Source organism: Lampetra planeri, chromosome 39 (genome assembly GCF_965212315.1).
Source record: "Lampetra planeri chromosome 39, kcLamPlan1.2.h2, whole genome shotgun sequence".
NCBI lineage: Eukaryota > Metazoa > Chordata > Hyperoartia > Petromyzontiformes > Petromyzontidae > Lampetra > Lampetra planeri.
In genome coordinates, this window is record NC_136145.1 from 11,431,785 (window position 1) to 11,451,158 (window position 19,374).

Here is a 19,374-nt window from a genome sequence, read left to right on the forward strand (position 1 = left end):
CAATCTTATTATCTTGAATGTAACATTTGCACATGAGCATGTCGTTTTTCATACATTGTAAATAATCGATTCTTAAATGCACAATTCGGGTCCTGTATTGTGAGCGCACGCGTCATCTTCTTGTTGGACACGTGATGGGCGTTGACACGGCTCGTGTCTCCCGGCACAGGCGGGATCTTTGCTGCGGCAAGGGATGGGCCGGCGTTACGGACAGCTGGAGCCACTGGTGTGATGCTGGCGAGATGCCGATGAGACGCCTATGTGGCGTTGGTATGACACCAGTGAGATGTCAGTGTGATGCAGTGATGCCATGGACACTGGTGAGGCGCTGGTATCACGCCGGTCTGAAGCTGTATAGACGCTGGTGCGACGACTATGTGACGCTGGAGTGATGCTGGGAAGACGCTCGTGTAATGCTGAGTGACGCGGCACCGCGATCGAAAGACCCCGTCGCGACACATCAGTAACGGGGGAGGGCGAATTTCACCACTTTTGCATGACTTTCGTTATTGCTGGTGTTTTTACGCTATTCACGTGAATTGTTAATTACCATTTATAGCCATCATAAACCCACTGCTGGACGAAGGCCTCCACATGCCGTGTCGGTCATGATGGCCATTTGCTCATTTCACCAGGCTGGTCAGTCCGGGTTTATGAGGGCCCCAACCAGTTCAGATTTCACACACCACTGATGTTAACCATGGCTGGGACTCAAACTCAGGTGCCTCTTGTTGAATATAAATATTTCACGGCAAGATGGAGGCCACATGTGCCACGTTAAACATTGTATTTATTATCGCATGGGTTTTCTCACAATCTTATGGCTTGTTTGACTGCCATGCACAGGTATCTACCATCATGGCTGATTTTTTAAACATCATCACTTGATCATGAGTGCTCTGCTGTGACTGAGTTTTGGTTTGTAAAATGGAACAGATGAACAGATTATTTTGCAGTTTATTACAATTTTATTTGATCGATATGAAAATAATCATGGCACATGTGTTTTGGGTTGTTGTGTGCGACTCATTTGGAAAATACAATTTTATAATGCAATGATTTGCGATTGCGTTTTATTTAATAGAAATGTCACGAATATATTTTTTTACATTTGACGCTTGACATGATTTTGTAATCGAACTTCAGGAGACTGTACATAAAATTGTATTTAAGGATATAAAATCATTCTTTACGATTAGATATTTTCACAAGCGCGATAGCCAGTTTGGTCTTTTAGAGTAATACTTTCATTTCCTGTGTTAATTTCCTCAGTTTAATTAGTCTGTGCACTTTTACTCAAGTTGCATTAATACGGAGGTTAATTACACTCATCTGTCAATCACAGGAACTCTAACGCTTTGGTCTGTTATGGACACAACTAAAATAAAACGAGCGGCTCTTGGGCAATAGGCTACACATCATTGGCTTTGAGACACGACGTTGAAACTGGTAGTTGAGAGCCAAAAAAAAGACTTTAAAGTTAAGGCCATCGGTGCGACTTAATGGCACTGTGATATCATGAGCATAACACGCACTATGACGGCATGCCTTACTAATTTTAAAACTTGTGTCAGACATAAACTATGACATACAAGCCCTGGTGTATGTATCTGTGCAAGAGCTTTTGGATGTTGTGGCTTGTGTCTTCCTTTAACATCTGCGGGTCCACTCTTGAGGAGACGGGGAATCTTGACGTTCTGTTGAACTAATGAGAAGGAACAGGCACGCCAACACGGAAGAGGATCCCGCTATATGTAGAGGCTCGAACAGCAGCCAATTCATTGAGCTATAAATTGTGGCCAGGTCGCTTCTGAAAAATAAGCTAATGGCTCCGTGAGATTAAAATAAGTTTAGTTTTTTGGTATATATTTTTAAAGTGATTTGTTTACCTTGCCTATAATTTGCACTACTATCGTGTTTTTGTATTATGTTGTAACATTCTGACCTGCCCCCACTAGACATCTGTGGAAAAGAGCTTTATAGCTCATCGGATTCCTCCAGTATAAAAAAAAATATTCTGATGCCGATTAGCACCGATGCTCTCCTGACAAAACAACTTCTCATTTGTGATACACATTTGGTAGTGATGTCCGTGTTACCCCTGGCAGTGCAGTGGTAACACTCGTGCCACGCAGCCAGAGGTGCCTGCGTTCCATTCCCGAGTCAGGTGCCTTTCCTTTTGTGGCGTTTGCATTCTCTCCCTCCTGTTCTGCATGCGGTTTCCCCAGTTTCTCTGGTTTCCTCCCACAGCTAAAAGTCCGTAGGGCGTATGAGGAAATGCACCACATATCATAGGTAAAAGACAACTGAAGGGACCTCAGAAGTAACTCTGCAGTATCATCTTTCAGATATTATTCTTCAACGTGGGGTGATGTTACAGCAGTGTTCTGTGAGCATTCCAATTTGAGGGTTGTCTCGAAAACACTCGATAACCCACATGCAGTAAGTCCTCGTTTAATGCTGTAGATGCGTTCCCTTGAAGTTCCGTATTCAACGAAAAACGCCTTAAGCGAAAACAAGTTCCCCATACATAATGTCAGTGATACATTGTGGCGAGATACGATGTACGCATACAGTGAGATGGTGGGACAAATAACGAAGGGTGCATGGCCGCATTACTGTATCACACCGCTCAGCTCCACAGATCAAGAGAGAAGCTTGTTGTTCACCAATCAGAAACTTCGTTATAACGGCACACATTTCCTGCCAGAACGGGCTCATTCCACGTTGTGCAAAAAGTGTTCCTCAATGGTAGAACCGTGCTCTTCTAATGCATTATAGTGTGAACACGCAATAAGCGATGATTTGCGAGTTTCATCGGAACACTTTAAAATCCAACTTTGATAATTATTTGTTCTATCATCTTCACACAGATGGCCACACGTTAATTGTGCTAACTCACTCAATCGTCCATTTAATCTGCCTCCTCTGGACAAAAGTACACTTTCTGAACAATGACTGTGTTTTTTTGACAATCTACAACATTCAAGGCACATTTAGAAGACAAACATACAACAACAGGAGGTGATGTGACAATGAGGGGATATGACAGGTAATGTGACGATGTGGCTTGACAATGAGGTGGCATGAGTGACGATGAGGTGCATGGGGAGACCTGCGATTAGGGCTGCTCGTCGTCGGGGTCGCACTTGATCATGACTTTGATGCCCTCCCCTCGCCGCGTTACCTCGAACGCCTCGAGCGCCGAGGAGAGCGGGAAGCGGTGCGTGACGAGCGACTGCACATCCACGTGCCGCGACGCCAACATGGCGATCGCCGTCGGCCAACTGCACGCCGCACCAGAGACGAAGTCGTTTCAGGGGTCTCACCTGTGCCCATCCTGCTCGATTTTCACCCGAGCTGCGTTTACTGGGTTCGCACCCGTGCTGTGTTTACTGGTCTCGCCTGTCCTGTGGTTATAACTTTCGCACCAATTTTTCTTTTTCTTTTACCAGGTAAGGCTCATTGAGCTATAAACCTATTTTTCATAAGCGACCTGGCTATCACAAATGATAGCTCAACGAAGTGGCTAATCATGTGGACATTTATTGCAGCCAAATACTTTAAATACTCTAAACACCCTATGATCACAGCACACATGTGCTGTGGTCATAGGTCTCATACCTGTTCTGTAGTTCTTGCACTCATCCATGTAGCTATCAGAATCGTTCTCACACCTGCGCTGGGATGACTTTCCACCGCCACCCCCCCGGCCATAACAAACTCCACTAAATTATCATCATTTTACTGCCACCCCCTGGAACGAAATTCTATCGTTTGACACTGTTGGTGTTGCTCCCGCTTGTTAACTAGCGGAGGAGTCAGCAGAGAAATGACGCTGCCAACGAGGACGAGTCAGGGATCAGGGCTCTGGTGAGCAACCGCACACCGGCATCGCCGTCTCCGCCACCGCTGCGGGCTCACGTGTTGCAGTAGCGGAAGACGCCACGGATGTCGACCTCCCGCACGGCGGCGTTGAGGATGGGCAGGGTGATGGACGTGGGGCCCATGCCCACCAGCACCAGGACTCCCCCGGAGCGCGTTGCCTGGCGTGGCACACGCACACACATACATATGTAGAGGTGTGGTGGGTGACATCACGTCACGCTCGCCCTCGGAGAGAGTGATGTCGTGGAACGTGACGTCAGGCGGGCCGTGGGGGACGGTGACGTCATGCCCCCAGGGGGACGACGTGATAGTTTTCGGTCGCACATTTGACGAGCACTTGCTTTGTCTGGCGGCAGTGTGCCCCAAAGTGCGCGCGGCGGGCTTGAGTTGAAACCCCAGAAGTGTCATTTGTTGCAGCCATTGGTGAAGTATTTGGGATACATTGTGAGTGCGTCGGGTGTGGCCACGGATCCGGAAAAGACTGCTTGTGTTCGGATGTGGCCGACTCCCACATCTGTCGCTGAGGTGCGTAGTTTTGTTGGCTTCGCATCGTATTATCGCCGGTTCGTCCGCGATTTTGCGACTATTGCAAAGCCACTGCATGCTCTCTCCGCCAAGGGTCAAAAATTTCGCTGGGGGACGGAGGAGGAAGCTGCTTTCGGGGTGCTTCGGAGGGCCTTGGCGGGTGCGCCGCCTTTGGAGTACCCAGATTTCTATAGGCCGTTCCTCCTCGACACCGATGCCAGTGATACAGGCATTGGGGCTGTTCTCGCCCAGGTGATTGACGGGGTTGAAAGGGTGGTGGCCTACGGCAGCCACGTACTGTCTCCCGTATTGCGTGACCAGGAGGGAGCTTCTGGCTATTGTTTTTTTTGTCCAGCTCTACCGGCAATATATGTATGGTTGCCGGTTCACCGTCCGGACCGACCATGCGGCCCTCCAGTATTCCCTGCGGATTGACCAACCCTCGGGCCAGATGTCCCACTGGCTCGAGGTGCTCCAGGAGTACCCCTTCGATGATATCCACAGGAAGGGGACTCGGCATGGGAATGCGGATGGCCTTTCCAGGCTGCCCCCGGACGGCAGGTGCGCTTGTGCCCTGGGTTCCAGCCGCTGTAAGGCCCCGGTGGATACCACGGCCCAGTCGGTCGCATCGGCCGAAGTGACGCCCCCTCCGGGTGTGGCATTGCCTGTTGATTTTGGCCTGGGAATCCCCCGGGAGGTATGGACAAGTTGCAGATGAAGGATTCCTCTCTGCTGAGGCTGCGACGCCGCGTGGACTCGGCTGCCCCGGTGATCGCCGTACATGACGGCCTCCTCATGCGTTGGGATGCCCAGTTGGAACGCTATTGTGTGGTTGTGCCCATTGACTTGCGAAGTAAGTTGACCAGGGCCATTCACGAGAAACGTATGCACCTCGGCTACCATAAGACCTTGTTAACCCTTAAACGGGATTAAGATTGGCTGGGTGTGGAGGATGATGTGGCCCTTATTTTAAAAGGTTGCCACGACTGTGTGCGGAGGAAGGCCCTAGTGGGTCAAGATCGGGCCCCGCTGCAGTCCATCCGGGTTTCTCGTGTGAATGTACTTGTGGCACTCAACATTTTGGGGCCATTCCCTGCATCCCAACGGGGCCACAGGTACCTCTTGGTGGGGGTGGAGTACCTCACGCATTGGCCTATGGCGTGGCCTCTGGTGGACCAATCGGCCTCGTCCATCACTGAGGCGTTCGTTCAGGGGTATGTTCTCGATAAGGGGGCGCCAGAACAGCTCTTGACTGATCAGGGGCGGAATTTTTCTTCTCGTTTGCACCTCGCCCTACCACCCCCAGTCCGACGGGATGGTAGAGCGACTGAACCGTACGCTCACTTCTATGCTGTGGCCATCACGTGAGTGCGTCCCAATCGGACTGGGACCTGTTCATCCCCGGGGGTGCTGGCCGCGTACAGGTTGGCTCCTCATGCCTCGACGGGGTTCTCCCAGTTTTATCTCATGTACGGGAGGGAATCCGAACCCCCAATGCATGTTCAGTTGGACCTGGGGCTTTCCAGGAAGGGCTCGCCTGTCCCTGCACCCATAAGGGTCGCGCTTGATCGGCTGCGCGAGGCGCGGCAAGCGGCGATGGAAAATTCGACCAGCCGGCAGGCAGCTAACAAGCGCCTGTCCAAACACCAGGCTGCTGGCCTTCCGTGGGAAAGGAGCCAGTTGGCATGGCTGCACTGCCCCCAAGTGCCTGTTGGCACGTCCTCGAAGTTGCATCGCCCTTGGCAGGATCCCGTTGAGGTGGTGGAGGTTCGTCGGCCACAGTGTGTGCGTATTAGGTTGGGTCGCCACCGGTGGATCGTTCACCCGTCTAGGCTCAAGCGGGTTGTACCGCCGGACCTCCCGGATTCATCCCCACTTCTGAAGCGGCCGCCGATTGATGTGCGCGACAAGCCGGGCCTTGTGGGTTCTGGTGACGAGGGCGAGGCGCGGCCCGTGTGTGCGCCCACAGAGCCCCCGCAGGTGAAGCCGGTGGCGTCGGGCCATATGGGGGGGCGGGCCGATGGCTCATACACGCTCGAGGGGCATGCGTATACATTGACGGCCAGGGGCGGGCCGGCTTCTCCATTCCCGACCTTCCTGGCCTCTTTCCATGGTCCAGTGGGTGCCCTGTCCTTACTTTATCATGTAACATGCTGCCCTAAGGTTGTGGGTTTCTAGTGGGCACATGTGTGTCCCCGCTCTCATGGTGATTGTAGCCAGGTCGGCTGTGTTTTTTCACGGGGGGGGGGTAATGTAGAGGTGTAGTGGGTGACATCACGTCACGCTCGCCCTCGGAGAGAGTGGCGTCGCGGAACGTGACGTCAGGCGGGCCGTGGGGGACGGTGACGTCATGCCCCCAGGGGGGTATTTAAAGGGGGACCCGGGATGTAACCTGGGTTCGTCGGGGGTAGGAGTGGGGACTCAGGGAGTTGATCCTCACACGAGGCTAGGGTAGGCTACTCCGCCTGACCGGCCGAGGTTGGGGGTAGTCCTGGCCCGGGGCAGGGAGGAGAGCCGAGTTAGCCGGGGTGTAGGGATCCCAGTACCCTGTCCCCTGGGGAGTTATCGGCTAGGAAGGTTTTGGTTCGGCGGAAGCCCTTAACAAACGGCGTAAGCCCTTAATAAACGTGGCGTGAGCCCCGAACAGCAACCTGCCTCGGAGTCGTGAATTGCGCTACAACATATACGCGTACATGCACACACAAGATAAAGATACCTCAACAGCCTTAACAAGTACTGTTAGGGAGCACCTATGAAGGCTGGCATGGTACACAAGGAGATGGGTGGCCAGCACCATGCCCGGCCGCCTTTGTCTCCCCAGTTGCGATGCTTACACACTGCACCAGGTACTCATTTGAGGCTGAGTCGGCCTAGGGGAGGCTCAGGAACGGCTCAGATAATCATCACTTGTTGGGCATGAGCAGGAATCAAACTCATGTCACCAGGTTCGTAACACAGCATGCTAAGCACTGCATTACTGCTCCCCACACTTGCATATGTAGTGGGAGTCGTTGATACTCGGGAAGATGTTGGAGCTGTCCAAAGACCTTGCCATCCCGATGCCCGTGTGTGGCCACGAGCCGCTAACCTCCGGGTTGGCGGCCAAGTGCCTCGACGCACAGTTTAACTTGCGCCACTGGGCGCAGATGGCCGCCTGGATGGGCGATCCTGCCATTGATGGGAAACCCATAGGATGGGCACCGTCGCGGGTCGTCCTCACTCCGGACGACACAGGGCCTGGCAACCTCACTGCTGCAGCGGGCCAGTGGGTTCCTTGGTGGGGCACGATGGCACGCTCAGTGCCCTCGTCGGCGCCTCACCGGGACGTCGGGGGGGGCCAGCCGGCGGGCCGACATGGCGTGCTATCGATGCGGCCAACTCGGCCACTTCGCACGCAACTGTCGGGGTCGACCTCGTCCACCTCCTCGGCCGGTGTCCTCGCCGGAGGACACCCCCCGTCGACGTCAGGCGGTGACCCTTGTCAGGCAAGTCGGTATGCATCAGACACCCGGCAAGGCCTGTCACTTCATTCATCGTCACCTGCGTGTGATTCGGGGGCCTGTACTACTGGGGGGTCCATCGTCGAGTCGCCTCGTACGGTAACACAATGGCGGAAATTAGCTCGTCGAGTGGTTGCGGCCGCGACGGGGTTCTCTACCGTGCCGGGCTCTATTCAAGGGGTGGACGTGCGGATTTTTGCAGATTTGGGCGCGTCGGCCACTATCATCTCGGATGTCATTTTCCATCTTCTGTCCATTCCTGCGTCGCGGGTACGTCCGGCGTTCGATGCATGTATTGCTGCTAATGGGAGTAGTATGGGCATTATGGGCCAGGTTGAAGCGCACATTTCCATTGGGAACGTATCAACTTCGGGGACGGTATTGATTTCCAGGTCCCTCGCTGTGCCTTGCCTACTGGGTACCGGGTGCATTGAGTTGCCGGCAGGACGTAAGGTTTTCTTTTTGCCGTCACCATGGGCCCGTTCCGTCCCGGACCTTCCGGTGCTGGCACTGGCCGATGTCTCTGTTGATATTCCTCCGGGATCGCAAATGCTCGTTCCCCTGCGCTATCGTAAGCCCGTGCCTAGTGTTGACGGGGCGGCGGGCGTGCTGCTGTCGCCGTCCAACACCGCTACCGGCGGCCTAGCGCTGGTTGCAGCTCAGACAATTGTTCGGCCGGGTCAACCTCCGTTTTTACAAGTTCTGAACAGGGGTGCATAAAATGTCTTGGTGGTTGGACCCGGCACGGTTTTGGCCCATGCTACTACCGCGTTCACGGCCCATGTTGAGGCTGGTCGGCAAGGTCTGGCAGCGGGGGTTACAGCTAGAGGATCGTCGGACAATCGATGGATCGCCGAGTTGTGTCAGGAGAACACATCCCTGACTACACACCAGAAGTCCGCGCTCCGCGCGCTGTTGTCCAAATATTCCGATGTGTTTAGCAAAAATGATTTCGACCTGGGGCGCACCTCGCTGCTTTCCCATCACATTGATACCGGGGTAGCTAACCCCATAGTATGAATCCGCACCGGTTAAGCCCCTCGGAGAGGGATGATGTTCGCGGTGCTGTGGACGACATGCTGGTCGCTGACATCATCTCCCCGTCCAATAGCCCATGGGGTGCTCTGGTTGTTCTTGTGAAAAAAAAGGATGGTAGCCTTCGCTTTTGCGTTGATTTCCAGAGGCTGAATAAGGTATCCGTGGTGGACACGTACCCCTTGCTGCGCATGGATGATTCCCTCGATGCCTTGTCTGGGGCGAGATTTTTTTCGACCCTCGATCTTTCTTCCGGGTTCTGGCAGCTCCCCCTTGACGAGTCGTCGAGGGAAAAGACGGCTTTCCGTACGCCTCAAGGGCTCTTTCAGTTTAATTGTCTCCCCATGGGATTGAACGCCGCTCCCGCTACGTTCCAACGGTTGATGGAACTGGTGTTGACCGGGCTCCAGTGGGACACGTACCTCATATATTTGGACGACGTCATTGTGTTCAGCCGCACGTTCGAGGAACACCTTCAGCGATTGGAGGCCGTTTTTGCTAGGATGTGTTCCGTAAATTTGAAACTTAAGCCTCGGCCACTTCGCAACATTCCACGCGCTATTTGGGTCACATTGTCAGCCCGGACGGAGTGGCCACGGACACGCACAAAACGGCGTGCATTCGGGATTGGCCGACTCCTACATCGGTCGGGGACGTACGTCGATTTGTTGGCTTTGCATCTTATTACCGCCGATTTGTGCCAAATTTAGCTTTGATCGCTAGGCCGCTGCACCTCCTCACGGCGAAAAATCAGAGGTTCAAATAGGGCCCGGAGGAGGAGAAGGCGTTTCGCGGCCTACGCGATCGATTGGCGTCAGCACCGACGCTGGATTACCCTGATTTTTCTTTGCCCTTTATTTTGGATACGGACGCCAGTGATACAGGCATTGGTGCTGTCCTATCTCAGTGTAAGGGCAGCGTCGAACGTGTTGTAGCATACGGGAGCCGTGTTCTCTCTTCGGCGGAGTCCTGCTATTTGCGTCACCCGTCGAGAATTATTGCATATCGTCCATTTTGTTCGCCAAAATCGGCCTTACCTATACGGCAGTAAGTTCCTTGTGCGCACGGACCATACGGCCTTGCAATACTCTTTGACAGTCGACCAGCCCTCGGGCCAGCTGTCGCGATGGTTGGAAACTTTACAGGAGTTCTCGTTTGACATTCAGTACCGTAAGGGTTCTCGTCACGGTAACGCGGACGCGCTCTCTCGACTGGCGCATGGTACCGCCTGCGCGTGTTTCTCGGGCACAAATCGGTGCACGCGGCCCCCTCAGCTACTTCGGCCTGTCATGTCCGCGGTGGATAAGTCCACGGACTCGACCTGTCCTGAGCCGGCTGATTGAGTTTTAAACTTGCCGCGTTCCGTTTGGGTCTGCGAACAGTTGTTGGATGATTCGCTTGCAGCTTTGCGGGGTCAGGCAAGCAAGTCTAAGGGGTGCCCGTCGTCGGATGGGGTGCCTTGGGCGGCTCTCCGGACGGATTGCTTGTGTGGAGGGATGATTTGCGGGGCCGTTGGCGCCTGGATAGTCTTATTTGAAAAGTTACTTGGGTGACCAAAATGACAAGCGAACCAAATCATTAAAGTACAGCAACAAAATATAAATCGAAAGAAAAAAACAACACTACCACATGAGCAATCAAAAATATTCTGAATTTAACTCGTAGTTAAATAAAAAATTATATATTAAATTCCCTGCAGTGCTAATCGGCTCGTACAGGTTACCTCCAGGTTGATCACAGCGAACGTGCGGGTGAACTCACGTAGATGCTGGCCTGCACGCACGCCTCAGCGCCCGTGCACTTGATGGAGATCTCAGGTGGCGCGCCGCCTAGGCACTCGGCGACGCGACGCGCCATGTCCTGCGGGCCGCCCAAGGAGGCCTCGGCCTCGCTGCCTGCCCCCGACAGGAGGACGTGTGGATCGTTACATAATACCTGTGGTGGTGACGATGATAGTCGTAGTGATAATTGATGACTGTTTATGATGGTGATTGCTATGATGGTAAGGAGTGATGACAATGATAGTGATGAAGATGACAATTATGACAGTGGAAAGCATGATGATGGTCAAAATGATGATGGTGGCTATTACGAATATGATGATGGAAGCCATGTACCTGTGATGACCACCTTTGCCGCCCCCATCGCTTTGGCCACGAGGAGGCACACGAGCCCGATGGGACCTGAGGGAGGTGGATCAAAGAGGTGACATCGCTCCCCACGTCTCCACAATGTTTCTAATAAATAATACTGATTCCACAGTACCCTCATTCAGACTGCGTGAGGTGAGTTCGTGCAAGGTCAGGTGAGGTATGATAAGGTTAGGTGCATAACCAGATGAGGTGTGGTTAGGTAAGGTGAGAAATCAGGTGAGTAGTAACCAGATGAGACCAGGGGAAGTTATTGTCTAGATGAGGCATGGTCAGGAGATGAGCAACCAGTCACCAGGAGAGTAGTAAGCAGGTCAGGTGATACCAGGTGAAGTGTGGTCAGGTGATAAGGGGTAGCCCACCTGCCCCGCAGATGAAGACGTAGCTGCCCAGTGAGACGCCGGCGCGGCGGCACGCGTGGATACCCACGGAGAGCGGCTCAATGAGGGCCCCCTCCTCATAGCTCATGTTGTCAGGAAGCCTGCACCGGACCAGCACCGCCATCACCATGGTTACTGGTGAACGCCCCCACACCTCTCCGCCAACCACCCTCCTCCGTATTCTAGTCCAGGCACAGGACTTCTCTCTCCTTCTGTCTCCGTCTCTCTGCGAGGTGCATTCACTCTCAAGCCTCTTCATGCAAGGTCACGATTAGACGCTCTGCAGTGTCGCAGTGTGCTGGGATATAAGCTCAAAGAAACAGTGACACATAACAGTTCCAACCAGCACAATACAATCCCAAGTGTTCCCTTGTTCTAAGCAGCATGGGAAAATGCTCTGCTTTTCCAGTTTTGAGTCAGTGGTGGATATTCCACATGACTCCAGCACAAAATGTTTGTGGTGACCTAAGTGGAAGAGAAGTTGACATCGCACATGGTAAGATGAACGATAGGCACATATAGATCCATATATTGGTGACAATATATATATTAACCCTCGCCACTGCGATGCAAATTGTGCAGGCTGCATTGAATTATTCAAGGTTCATTCAAATTATTCATTGAAATTATGAACTGATGTAGAATGTAGTCCCAACGCATTGAATAAAACCGTACAAACAAGACGGTCAAAACGACACCAGAAAAAAAGTCTGTATATTTCAGATCGAACCACTGGCCCAAATTATAACAATCATTGGAGGCACTGGGAAGGCGGGAGGGGGGGTGAACGACTCCGAGTCTACAGAACACTGGCGGCGCTCACTTGTAGCAGAAGCTGCCACTGTGTGTGTAGTAGCGACACAGGCTGCCGTGGTCGGGAGGCGTCGCGCAGAAGAAGATGCTGGGGGAGAGGTTGTAGCGGCCGTTTTTGCAGAATTCATCGTTCTCGCGCGGCACGCCGGGCTCAATGGCCACCCGGTCCCTTGGGCACAAGTGCGACAAAGGCAACGATCCCCTGTATAGCCTTAACAGACTTTTTGGGGCAAGTGCTATGAGCGAGCCCCTATGAAGGCCAGCACGGCACACGAGGGGGTGGGTGGCCAGCACCACGCCCGTCCGCCTTTGTCTCCCGAGTGACGATGTTTTCACATCACACCAGGTACTCAATTGAAGCCGAGTCAACTTAGGAGAGGCCCAGGACCAGTTCAAATAATCCTCACTGATGTTTGCCATGAAGGGGAATCGAACTCGGGTTGCCGGGTTCGTAGCATGCTAACAACTACACTACCGCTCCCATGAAGGGGTGGGTGGCCAGTACCACGCACAGCCGTTTTTGCCTCCCGAGTGTTGATGTTTACACACCACACCAAGTACCAATTTAAAGCTCCGTTGACTTCGGGGAAGCTCAAGACTAGTGCAGATATTCAACACTGATGTTGGCCATAAGCGGTAATCAAACTCAGGTGGCCAGGTTTGTAGTGCCGTACACTAAAGACCGCAATCCTGCTCTCCATGGACAGACGCACACGTGCACATAGACATGTGCACATGGATGGACACGTGGACAAATGACGTTCAGAGTAGGCGATGGATGATGCAGGGTCAAGTCACACAGCAACTCCTAGCCTAACTATGATTCCCCGACAATGATTCATTACAATTGTGTGGCAACCTTGTTGTGAATGCATCTTGTGCCACGTGCGCTGGGCCTATTGTGAGCATTTCGTAAAAAATGTCTCTGGACCGTTGGCGTGTTTTGCGTGTATTGCGTGTATTTTTGCGTGTTGTGCATTCGAGCTCCATAAATGTCACGAGCTGTGAGCACATTGTGTGCGGCGAGTGCGTCGCCCGTTTTTTTCACCCACGCCACGAGTCTTGTGTGCATCTTGAGCACGTCTTGAGCATTTAATTTACTCTCTGCATGACTCCTGCATGTTATGTATATTGTAAACATGAAAGGTCATAGCTCCAGTGGCTTCCTAATATCGGAAGAAAGCGTTCAAGACGGCCGCAGAATCGGATCTGAAAACGTGCGATGCAGTGACCGTCTTCGTTCAATGGTTAGCCAAAAGCCGCTGCAGCAATAATATAATCATAACGTAAGCGTATCCATATGTTGGGCGTGCGTCGTGTGTTTTCCTCAAGGTGTGCAACGAATCTCGTGCTTGTCACGTCGTCACACATTTGCAAGTTGCGCGGGCCAGGCAAACATGCCCATCATGTGTCGCGTTCACGTAACACGCTCCGCGAACGTTCTATCAAAAGGAGTCTCGCGCGCGTCGCGATCGTGCCGATAAGTGCGCTGTGCGCGGCGAGGGCGCGTCCGTGCCGCAGACCAGGAACGAGGTGGGTGACGCTGGCCCCCATGGCGCACACGGTGCCAGCTGCCTCGTGGCCCAGCACCATTGGCTCTCGAAGTACGAAGTCTCCAACGCGGCCGTGCTGCTAGTAGTGCACGTCCGAACCGCAGATGCCCACCGAGTGCATCTTGAGCAGCACCTGTGTTGGGGAGTCACATGGCACAGAGGTGCATGCACACCCACACCTTTACTATCACCACCACCACAAAGACAAAAATCCCCCCTGTAGCCTTAACTAACTGTGGGAGCAAGTGCTGTAAGCGAGCAGCTATAAAGGCCGACACGGCACACATGGGGGTGGGTGGCCAGCACGTCTCCCTAGTGGCAATGTTTACACATTTCACCAAGTAATAATTTGAGACTGAGTCGACCTAGGGGGGGCCAAAACCAGTTAAGATAATTGTCACTGCTGTTAGCTATGAAAACTTGTGTCACCACGTTCGTAGCACAGCGTGTTAACCGCTACACCACCAATCACCACACGCACCACCACCACCACACTCACACCTTCACCACCGCTATCACCGCAACACCCTTCCCCCCTTTCAACACTATCACTGCCACTGCACTCACACCGTCACGAAAAGACAAAGATCCACGTTATAGCCTTAACAGACCCAGGACCGCTTTAGATAATTGTCACTGGTATCGACCGTTAGTGGGCATCGAACCCGAGTCGCCAGGTTTGTAACGCAGTGCACTAACCGCTTCTCCATTGCACCCCACACCGCCACTACCTTCATCACCACTGCACTCACACCGTCACCACCAGCGCGCTCACACTTTAATCACTGCCACCAATTACACCATCACCACCGCCTCTACCACTACCCTCGAGGGTTTGTGACGTGCACTAGGGAAGGGTGGATGCAGTGGTTGCAGGGATCCGTGTGTGTAGGCCTATTCGAGCGTGGGGGGCGGTAGCTTAGTGGTTAGCGCGATGTGCTACAAACCCGGCGAGCCAAGTTCGATTCCAACACTAGTGATGATCATATGAACTGGTGCTTGGCCTCCCCTAGGTCGACTCAGCTTCAAATTAGTACCTAGTCCGGTGTCTAAACATCGCCACTAGGCAGACTAAGATGGCCGGGCATGGTGCTGGCCACCCACCCCCTCGTGTGCCGTGCAGGCTATACGGGGGAGCTTTGTATTTGCCTACTTGAGGCCAAGGTGAATACCCCGACTAAAGCTTCCAAGCTAGCATGGCCATTCTGAGAAATACGGGTCAGTGTCAATCGCTCTGTGAGATCTCCACATGGATTATTTGTTGCATGACGGAACGTTGAAGAGAACTGGGAATAAACATGGAGAATATACCAACTATACTGAAACAAAAAAAAACCCATTGTGAATTGGTATATGTTGTTTGTGTTATATTATTCATGTTATAAGATGTATCCCCCCCTCCCCTTGTATTTGAAAACAAAAGTTGGTGATGTATCTTATAATCCAGTTAGGTGTACATGTGTAGAGGGGAGAAATGCACGGTGCGTACAGTTAAGCGGGTGCAACTGAGGTCGAACAGATGTGCGTGTTGCAACATGAGGTTTGCACAGACAAACAGCCAGTTATTAAGGGGAGAAGCGGGTGCAACCGAGGTCAAATAGGTGCTATGCTGTGACCGGAGGTTGACGCCTAGGAAATGGGAGATGACGGGTGATAAGAGATTAATGGGGCAACTGGCGCCAGCCTGGTGGCAGCTTAAGTGGAGGGATCGGGATGAGCAGGGTGATATAAGCGCGAGTGTGTATGAGAGTCGGGAGTTGTTTCCGCAAACCAAGAGTGAAGATATCTCACCGCTGCCGCTCCAGCCGTCAACGGGATCTCAACCCTCATGCCGTCGCCGGCCGGGAGTTGGCTGAACCCCCCGCCCGGGACAGATGGGTGAGCGGGTCTGAGGGAGCGTAGGTGAGGGCAACGGTGGAGATGCGAAGTTGCTGTGTGCAGAGTCTCTGAGTGCGAAGACGCTGTGTGCGGAGTCGCTGAGAACAGGATAAGTGAGGTGCAGAATAGATAGGAGCGGGGAGAAGTTGAGTATATGTGACCGTCCAGATAGTTATAGGTGTGCCTAGAACTGGTGCAAGAATAGGTGAATAAAGTGTAAGCAGATGACTTGTTACAACGTGTCGGTGTGAGTAATTTTTGAAGACCACTTCACGTGTAAGACCAGATTTGTATAACTTGACACTGAGCACGCATTTGCAGTGCATCTTACAATCAATGGTTCACATTGCACCATTCCTGTGCTTTTATTTATTTTCCTTTCATCCTTTTTGTTGACCAAGGTCATTTCTTCCAAGTGAGACTATTCTCCTGATCTCTCGAGAGTTCTCACGCGGTTAGACAATATAAACTTTCAGCCACTAGAGGCGCTACCATTCAGATATATGCCTTTGACAACTCAAGGAATCACCGAGATGGTGGGGAAAGGATAATTTCCTAGATACCTCTCTACTTTTTCCACTGCTGGACGGATGGGTGGTTTCATGGTTGCGATTCGGCTCTTACCGTTGGGGCCCGGCACAGGCATTTCCCGGTTCACCTGCGTACGCAGAGTCAAGGAAGAGAGAGTGTACCTGCAGCAGTGAAGAACGCAGCCTGATTGTAAAATGCTCACAAGCCTGTGGCTATGCTCTAACCACTATTCAATTCTGTACCCGATGAGAAACCCCCATCATAAATAGAAAACAACAGTGCAGGCAGGAAAAAAAACTATTAAATCATGCATGCCGACTCTTGTACTGATTAGTCATGTTAAGGATGAAACCAGTCGACAGTTGTCTCTGTCTCAATGCTTGCCTATTAGTTGGGTCACATTTTCTCGAATTGATTGCATGGTGATCTAAGACAAGAGAACCACAATTCCGTTCTTCAGTAACTGTTGATGATTTTTGCACCACGCGTAAAAGACTGGGTGCTGTGTGAAGCTTAAATCGCTGTAATAAGTCATTAATCTCGCCCACTCGGTTGACTGGAACAATCCATCAACGCAAACATAATGATTACTCCTGGTCTGTGCCAACTCAAACTCGGCTACATTTACCCCGGTTCTGTCTATTGAGTACTTTGTTGAGCAATGGTGATCATTATATCACTATGTAACACAAATTTTGTTCCTGGGTACGAAGTGTTGTTATTTTTTTTTATTGCTTATGCCTAAAAAGTATAGAAAGTGACTATTATTCCCCACAAACTTTGCTTTTGGAAATAACACTACCAGGAACAATTTTTTTTGTTACACAGTGTTGTGTGTACTTGAACGTGCATACTCATTCACCAGTGGTCATTCACCTCCTTAGCACTCTTCTTCCTCTTCTACCATTGTTACGGTTTCTCATGAAAGTCACTCCTTGATTCCTCAACCCCCCATGTTGAGGACACAGTCTACACCAGGCTGACACGGTGGCTGACACAGGTCATGGAGTTCAACCCCAACCCGAACGCCTGCTGCTGTATATTTGGAGTTTGCATGTCTCTCTCCCCATGGTTGCATGGATTTTTCTCTGGGTCTTCTGGTTTTTCCCTCCACATTTAGAATCAACATCACGCGTTTGGAGTATTTGGCTGCTCGCAATTTCCACGTGATAAGCCACTTCGTTGAGCTATCACTTTGGCCTTACCTGGTAACAAATATGAAGTTTAGTTTAGACTGATTGGACTTATCCATGCCATGTTCAACCACCAGATCCATCATTCATTATTTTTCCTCTTCATATTCCCATATGGCTTTTACTCATTCCCCATTCATTCAATTCATTCATCATTATTTACTGCCATCAATTTAACTTTCACCGAATTCGCGCATCACAGATTTTCCCCCATTGCTTCCTCTCGTCTCTTTCATTCACCTCATCTCGACCATTATACTCACATGTACCATTGTTAATTCCTTGTAAAGCCCCCTTGGTTAAAGTGCTATATAAATTCCTTTAAGATAAGATTCACTCACCCACTCAACCATTCACCGACTCACTCACTCACCCACTAATCACACTGCAGGTCACAAACACGTTCCTCTCTCTGCTTCTTCCCTCACACTGCTCCACTCTGGAATTCCCTCCAATCGTTAATTTCTCCCAAGCTTTGCTCACAGAGACGTGTCAACGCTTGCATATTATTACTCGTGCTATTTGTTGTTGGCCGCTTGACATTTTTGGCCCGTGCTCCGAAACTGACAACAAAAACTGCCGCCCTGCATACTCAGTACGTAATACTCAGTAGGGCGTCCCGAGAGACAGTCGCGGAAGACGCGAGGAGAAACAAGAGACTGTGAGCGGGAGACACTGAGACGATGCGAGTGAAACACAGATACGTGTAGACAAGACGGATATGGGGAGAGAGAGTGAGACGCAGAGAGACGGGAGACATGGAGAGAGAAATTAGATTACTGTATATGAAGAGGGGCACGGAGACAGATACGAGTAAGAGAGGAATACACAGAAAAGATATACTGTATACAGTATACAGTACAGAGATAGAGAAATACACGGTGACCAAGACAGACAAGCAATGGGAGCGACTCGCACGAAGAGAATCAGTCCAGTTGACATTTACATCAACTGTTGGGATATCCCTGTGCACGCGTCTCTTGTGGGATAAGAACGCACTGAGAGTGGCAGTACTTACAGTCGACAGCCGTATCGTTTACTTCAGCTGATCGCATTAACGTGCAACGCGACAATACACAGAGCTCAAAAACACAACTCACCCCGCACGGCCCAGCCTACGCAGTCGTGGTTCAGCATCAACCAAACTTACACCACCGCTGCCCATCAACGTCAAACCCCCCGGGACCTCCCTCCCCGGGCCGGCCTGGCTCACTCTACCGATGCAGGCGGCGCGAAACCGGCAGGGCGAGCAGCCTCAGCAAGCCGGCGGGGGATCTGAGAGAATCTCCCCGTGCTCGAGTTTCTTACCAACCCTCGCTACGGCCGGTTACTCACCAGCCGGAGGTCTTTGGCCGCGTACACGACGACCGAGGTGTTGTTGAGAGCAGCCATCTCGTGGCTGGTTGGTAATGGAGATGGTGTTGTTGGTAGGGGGAGCGTGAGTGTCCGTGGTGTTGATGCTGCTGCTATCCTGCAGGGGACACGAGTTTGGGAAATGCAGTTGTGTGGGTTCCCTATAGGGAGCGCTTGAAATATCCTCCCTTCCTATTTCCCCATCCCCCGTGGCAACAAGCCCCTTAGTTTTAACTTGTGTCAGCGTTTATGAGTTTTTCATTAAACCGTGTTTACTTACACCGTGCCAGTCTCCCATTACACAACATCCGACTGGACATCTGTGAAAAAGAGCTTCAATATACATAAGTTCACTGGATGATGCATTCACCAATTACAACTGGGATGTTCTGTGGGGGTCGCTAGCCCCCGAGATCCCTCCCTCGATAATACTAACGGCCGGACTAACATCATCAATCGCCCCCCCGCTGCTAAGCGAACCGCCGCTAGGCTCCTCACCCAGGGTGTGGGAGCCGTCACCCGAGGATTCCCCTCCACCGCGGGTCCGCGTAGCAGGCATGGATAACCACGCACGC

At 51.8% G+C, this 19,374-nt stretch overlaps 2 protein-coding genes across 4 annotated transcripts in view; one reads left to right on the plus strand and one right to left on the minus strand.

Moving 5' to 3' along the window:
* LOC144731632 (coiled-coil domain-containing protein 33-like) overlaps positions 1–1,056 on the plus strand; it is a 78,029-nt gene extending 76,973 nt beyond the window's left edge. The window contains exon 11 of the mRNA XM_078612838.1: positions 170–1,056. Coding sequence (XP_078468964.1) covers positions 170–232 — 63 coding nt within the window. The 3' untranslated portion in view covers positions 233–1,056. The remainder of the gene's footprint in view (positions 1–169) is intronic.
* Positions 949–18,947, minus strand: LOC144731633 (sorbitol dehydrogenase-like). Of its 3 annotated transcripts, none has more exons than XM_078612842.1 (10): positions 18,782–18,947; positions 16,347–16,380; positions 13,815–13,977; positions 12,302–12,460; positions 11,461–11,579; positions 11,066–11,131; positions 10,710–10,843; positions 3,925–4,046; positions 3,116–3,287; positions 949–1,705 (listed from the first exon to the last, which is right to left on the minus strand). In XM_078612842.1, exons 1-9 carry the CDS (start codon positions 18,836–18,838, stop codon positions 3,122–3,124), a joined length of 1,020 nt encoding a protein of 339 aa, XP_078468968.1. In that variant the 5' UTR covers positions 18,839–18,947; the 3' UTR covers positions 949–1,705; positions 3,116–3,121. The 3 variants fall into 3 exon arrangements, with proteins under 3 accessions (XP_078468968.1, XP_078468966.1, XP_078468965.1); XM_078612839.1 differs by having other exon boundaries at positions 1,646–1,697; positions 18,782–18,933; XM_078612840.1 differs by lacking the exon at positions 12,302–12,460 and having other exon boundaries at positions 18,782–18,933.
* Positions 18,948–19,374: the final 427 nt, after the last annotated feature.

What these genes read in the sequence shown, in the direction of transcription:
- LOC144731633 (XM_078612842.1), bottom strand. Translation starts at nt 18,838, where the DNA reads ATGGCTGCTCTCAACAACACCTCGGTCGTCGTGTACGCGGCCAAAGAC. An exon ending in CGTCTTCATCTGCGGGGCAG is followed by an intron (nt 11,132 to 11,460) that starts GTGGGCTACCCC and finishes CACCTCCCTCAG; the next exon opens with GTCCCATCGGGCTCGTGTGC. An exon ending in GGCAAAGGTGGTCATCACAG is followed by an intron (nt 10,844 to 11,065) that starts GTACATGGCTTC and finishes TGTCGGGGGCAG; the next exon opens with GCAGCGAGGCCGAGGCCTCC.